The sequence below is a fragment of the Dipteris shenzhenensis genome, chromosome 8 (assembly GCF_047967505.1).
Source record: "Dipteris shenzhenensis isolate YYH24624 ecotype China chromosome 8, Dip_SZ_1.0, whole genome shotgun sequence".
Lineage (NCBI taxonomy): Eukaryota > Viridiplantae > Streptophyta > Polypodiopsida > Gleicheniales > Dipteridaceae > Dipteris > Dipteris shenzhenensis.
The window spans coordinates 18,190,003-18,196,702 of NC_141603.1; the positions used below are offsets into that span (position 1 = coordinate 18,190,003).

The 6,700-nt window shown below is 43.6% G+C and overlaps 1 protein-coding gene across 1 annotated transcript; it reads right to left on the bottom strand.

Annotated features, from left to right (window-relative positions):
• Nucleotides 1–938: 938 nt before the first annotated feature.
• On the bottom strand, nucleotides 939–5,126 carry LOC147899212 (uncharacterized). Its single transcript, XM_087377660.1, has 8 exons — nucleotides 4,500–5,126; nucleotides 4,265–4,420; nucleotides 4,066–4,170; nucleotides 3,864–3,974; nucleotides 3,170–3,775; nucleotides 3,018–3,075; nucleotides 1,543–2,924; nucleotides 939–1,459 (listed from the first exon to the last, which is right to left on the bottom strand). Exons 1-8 carry the CDS (start codon nucleotides 5,124–5,126, stop codon nucleotides 1,139–1,141), a joined length of 3,366 nt encoding a protein of 1,121 aa, XP_087233786.1. The 3' UTR covers nucleotides 939–1,138.
• Nucleotides 5,127–6,700: the final 1,574 nt, after the last annotated feature.

Here is a 6,700-nt window from a genome sequence, read left to right on the forward strand (position 1 = left end):
AAAAAATTTTACTTTCTCAAAAATAGAGACATAATCTAGTATATTTAAGTAGAAGCCCATTTTCAATACATGTAAAGGACTTCCTATTTCAAACTATAGTTACATCATACTCTTGAAGGACTCTTAATTCATAACATATATTACCCTTTTTTTTTTGTTTTCAAAGCATTACTACTTTTTTTCAATACACATAAAATAATTCATGTATAACCTGTATTAAAAAATGCTTACAAAAGCATCATGTTTTTAATGACATATAACTCCATTTATAACAATTTCAATAATAACCACTTTTAGGTATACTATATAAATTTTCATGTATTGTTACTCTTATAATAATATTATAGTGTATTTCAAAAAATTCTACTATTATAGTGCTCTTCATTCTTCTCAAATTGCAAGTTTACGTAAATCTAAGTTCTAAATTCACTTTAACAATCAAGTGAAGATGGAAAATATTATTTAACAATTTTTACGAAATAGCACTAAATTCATTCATATATATTCTAGCTCAATACAGCTACCTGCCCAGATCTAGTTGAAATTACTTTTGGCCACCACTCTTTTTGAAACCTCTTCACAACGTAGATGAGGCCTACAACCTAGGACTCTCTGCCGGTCGACTTATCACTCTTTCAATGGCCTAGACTCCGAATCTAGATCCACAAGCTACTCTTAGATCATGAAGTTAGGTGGAGATTACCTCCCAAGACTTTGTTCACATGTGTACTAGGTTGCTATGTCAAGGCAACCTGGGTAACAACAAATGGCATCGAGACGGACGAACAAGTCTCTTCCTAGAGCCCTTTCGATTTCTGTTGGCAGTAGCTGGGAGTGCACAAAGAAAACCATCTGCAACCTCGACAACTAGTGTCATATGAACATAAATTCCAAAGGTTCTTGTAAAGTGTCTATTACAGTAGGAGGTCAGAAGAATATATCATTGCCACTACTAGTACCTTTGGATCAGCAATGCAAATACTTGCCATGGATTCTCTGCACATGCTAGACTAGAAGCTATTAAGTACAAGAGTATCAAGACTAGAACACCTGTTTTGTTAAGTACAAAAATGCTAGTTTGTAGCAGGTAAAATGCTGCCTGTGCTTGATGTAGAAAACCTAATACCGAGTTGTCTCTTCACTGCTTGCACAGCAAACTTTCTCCTGGATTACAATCAGCAACAGCAGCAGTTCCTTTTACCACATTTGCTTGCTTCTGCTTAACAGTCCCTCTTGGATTAGAATTAGACCTGTCAGGCAACACAAAGGATCCTGCCATGTCAATCTGATTCTCCAAAGGACGAAAAGGATGAGAACCTCTCTCTGTATGTTGTGAAACTTTTCTCTTTGGAGGACGCAAGCATGCCAAGTGGCTGCCACTTTTATCGTTGTAAGATGGCAAGGATGTCACTTCCAGTGCAGGCTCCATAGCTTTCTTCACAGGTGCTTCCCCTGCCTCCTGCATCCGTTCACAGAAGAAACTGAATATAATGACTCATGACACAAACAACAAAGTACTTTAACAAGAAATTTACAACCTACCCCAAGCATCAAGAAGACGAAGTCTTGTCGTATCTCTGGTATGTATGGCATTAACAACTTTCGCAGATCAGCAAGGCTTGCAGTCTTCTCAATGCTGAGAACCTTCGTTAGACTTTGTGGAGAATCTCTTTTTGTCTCCCATTCGGCATAAACATCACATAAGCTACTTCCAGTCTCAATCTGTGGCAGGGTATCAAAATTTTCGGAACTTAAGCTTTGAGATGCATATGATCCCTTTGGCTTGGCAAGTAACTTTTTGCATACGCTGTTACAAACATCCAGAACACATCCTCCTGCATGTATGTTACTTTCTCCTGCTACAGGTGGATTCAACTCGCAATGCTGATCTACTCTAGACAAGAAGTTCCACTCCTTCCTTTCTACAAGAGTTCCAGCTTGAGAAGATACATTTATTATGTCCTCAGACCTCACCTGTGCAGATTTTTCTCTGGCATTCCCAAAGAGAGAGAAGATGTTATGTAGTCTGGACTGCATTGGCACTCGCATTCCTAACATTTTTGCTTCATGATCAGGAGAGCAGCTAGCTATAATTCTACTTTCATTCAGGACATTTTTTGTCCCTCTGCAGTTTTGATGTACCTCTGAAAGAACGTTCATGGTGACTGCCTTATTAGACATGCATAGAAATGGCATATCCTGATCTGAAGATTGGATCAAGCTGTTACATCCAATTTCCTGCCAGTGGGGCTCATTACCTATTGCACAGTTCAACTTGTGCACATTACAATGCTTATATGTTTCTTCCATATCTAGACCAATGTTGTTTGCTGTGTCTGCATTATTTTGCTCGCTCTTAGGATTGCTTGCATGCTTGGCACTATCTTTTTCCTCAGGTGAAGAAGCTAACAGGTTGCAATGGACAGAAGCATGATCCACTCCATCATCGTCCATTTTTGGCTCGACAAATGGTGCACAACGGAGTAAATTCATCTTGGAAGGTACGGTCAACCTCTTTTCAACATTTGCATCTGTGCATATGTCCTTTTCATCAGCTTCGCCATCAAATTCCTCCAGTTCCAGTTCTTCAGGGATAACCGGAAGCCAGCCTTCAAATTTGCATGCTGATCTACTATATGTTGCAACAGGCCCGGTATTCTCAGTATCCTCAGTCTCATCAGAGAACAGGGTCAGCAGGTTTTTAGTCGAATTAGTTGGAGTTAGCTGTTGTTCTCCCTCGTTCTGCTCATCCATCAGTAAACGATTCTCCTCGTCTGATTGGAAAGAGCAGGCATAGTCCTGAGAATCATAAGGAACTGCAGATTCAATGGAGTTCTGGCTAGCGCAATCATGAAGTACGCGAAAAGAATGTCCATCTTCACAGGAGGAACGACCATCATGGACTCGAGAAGAATGCGGAGGAGCTGCATTTCCACCGGTAGCTCTATTAATTTATAAAACCAGGCAAGGTTTACAAAAATCAGTCGACTGAATTGAAGTTTCTGAGCTAATCTTACCTGGAGATCGCTCCTTTCGTGATCCAAACTGAGCCAAACTTTTGTGATCCTCACACACCTGCGTCCATAAACGAGGATTCATCAGCTGCATTTCAGAATTCCAGACCTCCCACCATCTTTAATCCTGTAAAACAACGTCGACTTCCACTCACTTCTTGATCGTCTTTTGCTGGCATTGCCTGAGAAGTACAATCCATACCCAATAGTTCCACTTCTACCTCTTTAACTCGAGTGCGCAACACCTTCACCTCTGAAAGCTGCTTCCGTACCAGGTCCTCATACCTCCGTTGGCTGTCTTTCATGAATTTATCAGCCAGTGCTTTGCAATCCACCAGCATCCTCTCAACCACGAGCTCTAACCGCTCTGGCAGCCCCCTCCAATTCTGCTCTGACGCGCTGCGCTGCGTTTCGGCCACCACCATTCTTCCCTCTTCAATCTTTGCAAGCTTTCTCCTTAAACTCTGCACTTCTTGCTGGCTGCTGCAGTACCGGCTCTCCATCTGTTTTCTCTTGCTATCCATTTCTTGATTTTCTTGGCGAAGCTTCTTGACGTCGAGTTCCAAAGCATTTACCCGCAATTTTTCTTCGGTGTAATCATCTAAAGCGTCTTTATTCTTGGGTGGCGAATACGGCAACCGAACTATGCACTTAGCTTTAGCTCCATACTCCAAAGTGCCGACGGTCTTGTGGAAATCTTTTGGGTCGGCACTTGCACATAGCACCATCAGGATTTTCGACTTGTCATCCTCAAAAGAATCCTGCGAAACAGGCAAAATCATTTTCAGAGACAAACAAACCATACACAGCGGAAAGATTTCACAGAATTGAGAACTACTTGGCCAATACCTGAAGAAGCATTGTCAATTTGCTATCCCGATATGGGATATGCGAATCGCCATTAGCAATTGCCTCTACTACACGCTTCAACGCGATGTTTCCCTGGTTTATTTTCCCCGTCTGATGCATGAAGAACAAAATGCGATTCAGCTGATTTGCGGCGCCCAATCTCCCATAGCTATCTGTAAGGAAAACAGAATTCGATACGAGCCTGCCATTTGATTTGATGTCCTAGCCCGGCTTGATCGATGTTTTCTGATCCCGCCATGTCCACCAGAACCAAACGACCTCCGACAGAGGGCACATCTACCGTCACCTGCGCCAGCAAAGAGGCAAATCAGTTTCAATGGCGAATCGACGTGGTTGATTGCAGCATTGGCAACAACGTTGAGAAGAAGTTGCCAGCTCACGATGCAGTGACTGCGGGAGCTTCTATCGTTGCATGCCGTGTTCTTGACCACACGGCGCTTCTCCACCGTTGCGATCGCTCGAGCAACTTTCTCTGCGTTGGAGCCCGTTATAGATGTTGCGTTCTTCGCCCTTCCTCCCATCACTTCGAGCCGCGCCTATGGACAACACAGTTCACTGAATCAGTACATGATTTTCTCAAGCTGATGAGCAATAAGATTGCGATGGATAGCCTACCCGCGTTGGGCTCGCCTTCCATGATCCTGCTGCTCCCGTAGCAGAATTGCTGGCCAGCAAATTGTACACTTCTTCGTTATATATCTCTAGGACAGACACCCTCACGGAGTTCTCCGGCTGTTTGCCAGCTCCTGCGCCCTCGCCATTGCTTGATCTCGTGCACCCTTCCATCGCGATTCCCAAAATCTGTCGCAATCCCCGATAGACAATCCCTGCTTCTTGCGAGGATCCAAACATGGTGTGGCTTTTACCTGACCCAGTCGGCCCGTACATCATCACGGTGCAGCTTCCCCCCATCGTGACGTCCTGAACGCGGCTGGCAACGTACTTGTCGTAAAACGCATGCAAGTTCTCGTCGTGGGCGGAAGAAATGCCGTCGAGGGTGAAGTCACGGTAGCCGAGGAGGCCGGCGGCGTTGAAGCGGAGGGTGCAACCATCTGGAAGGGGGAGGAAGGATGGGCTGGGGAGCTGGCGGATTCTTGCAACGACCTCGACGGGATGAAGGTGGTGGGAGGTGGAGAAAGGCGAGGGAGAAGAGGGAGAGGAGGAGGAGGGGGAGCGAGGCGATTTGGAGCTGAGGAGGAGGCAACGCGAGCGAGAAGAAGAGACAGGGGTGCGTCCAGCCATGGCGAATGAAGATCATAAGACAAGAAGAAGAAGAAGAAGAAGAAGAATAGTCTGCGCTAAGTGCGCCTTTGTGGTGAATAGGGGAGTATTGTTGGGTAATATTATTTCTGAGAAAGGGATGGCTATTGATTAACATAAATTGAGGCCATCTAGAATGCTAAAATCCCTAGGAATGTTAAGGAGTTGCACAGGTTCGTCGGCTAGGTAAAGTGGCACAACTGGTTTCTGTGTTCCCCTCCAATGGACACCTGGGTGGATTCCTAGGCAAACTCAGTCCCTTCTTGGGAGCATGTCGCCAAGGCTGAGTTGCCTCTCATTTCACCGGCCTCCTGCTTATTTCACACTCTCTGGAGGGCTCTTCATGTGGCTTAGCTCTCATGTCCTCGAAACGGAGCTTGCCACTCTGACTGATTCGTCGGAGCCTTTGGTCATATGCTCTAGCTTGATGTTCCCTAGAAGAATTTGCTTGAGTCAACAACTTGCTAGCTCCATTGATGTAGGGAACCTCCCCAGATCGATGTTTTTGTCGAAGCCATCGGTTGCTAGCTACAAGTTGATGTTCCTAGGAAGGATTTGGTGACCTGCTGGCTTGAGTGATGTAGGGAACATCTCCCAAGTTCATGTGAAGGATTTGCAAGCTCTGAACAAAGACCATTCGTCAGGACTCTTGACCGGGGTCAATATCAACTTGCAAAAATGATATTCGGCGAGGAAAATGTCCCCCACATTCCTATGATTGGGGAAATCAACCTGCCAAGGCTTATAAATATTCAACATCTTTTCCTAAAAGATGATTGGAGAAGCCCATGGTGTAAGACATCTCACACGGACATAGAATTGCAATCAAATAAACAATAGTAGTCTCTCTCTCTAGGCCTCAAAGCTACAGCGATGATAACAAGACAAATATGGGCCAAGGGCAAGCTATGTCTAAGCAAATTTTCCTCATGTTGTAGAGCTACAAATGTTAGCCTCGATATCATTTTCACGGCCAATTCATCAAATTAGAATCTCTAAATATTAGCCCACATGGGTGAGAGTCTAAGCTGCTCTGTACAGGAAACAACCCCATGACCAAATCAAGGAGCTTGATTTGAGCCTGATACTAGGGGAGGGTGTCAGGAGTTACTACATCTAGTTGCCTAATTGGTGGACCAACTGACATACATTAGAATTGTGCAAAGTTGATGGATGTTTCATGAAAGCATTGAAAAGATCTATGACACAACTGACATACATTAGAATTGTGCAAAGTTGATGGATGTTTCATGAAAGCATTATAAAGATCTATGACACAAAAAACACAACCAAAAAGCAGCATGGCAGAAGGTTGGATTTTAGTATCATAGAGTAAATAGATTATGATGCATTCTACAACATATTAGTATCATAGAGCTATACATTATGATGCATTCTACAATGTATCAGGGTTAGGCAAGGAAAGTTTGCAAGTTGTAGGAGGATGCCAATGATACTTATTTAGATGGATCTTGTAATGGTAATATCAACACTTTTTAAGGAAAATTTTTAATGCTCATTTTGACAAAAGAGTACAAATTAGTGTCTAAAAGGGT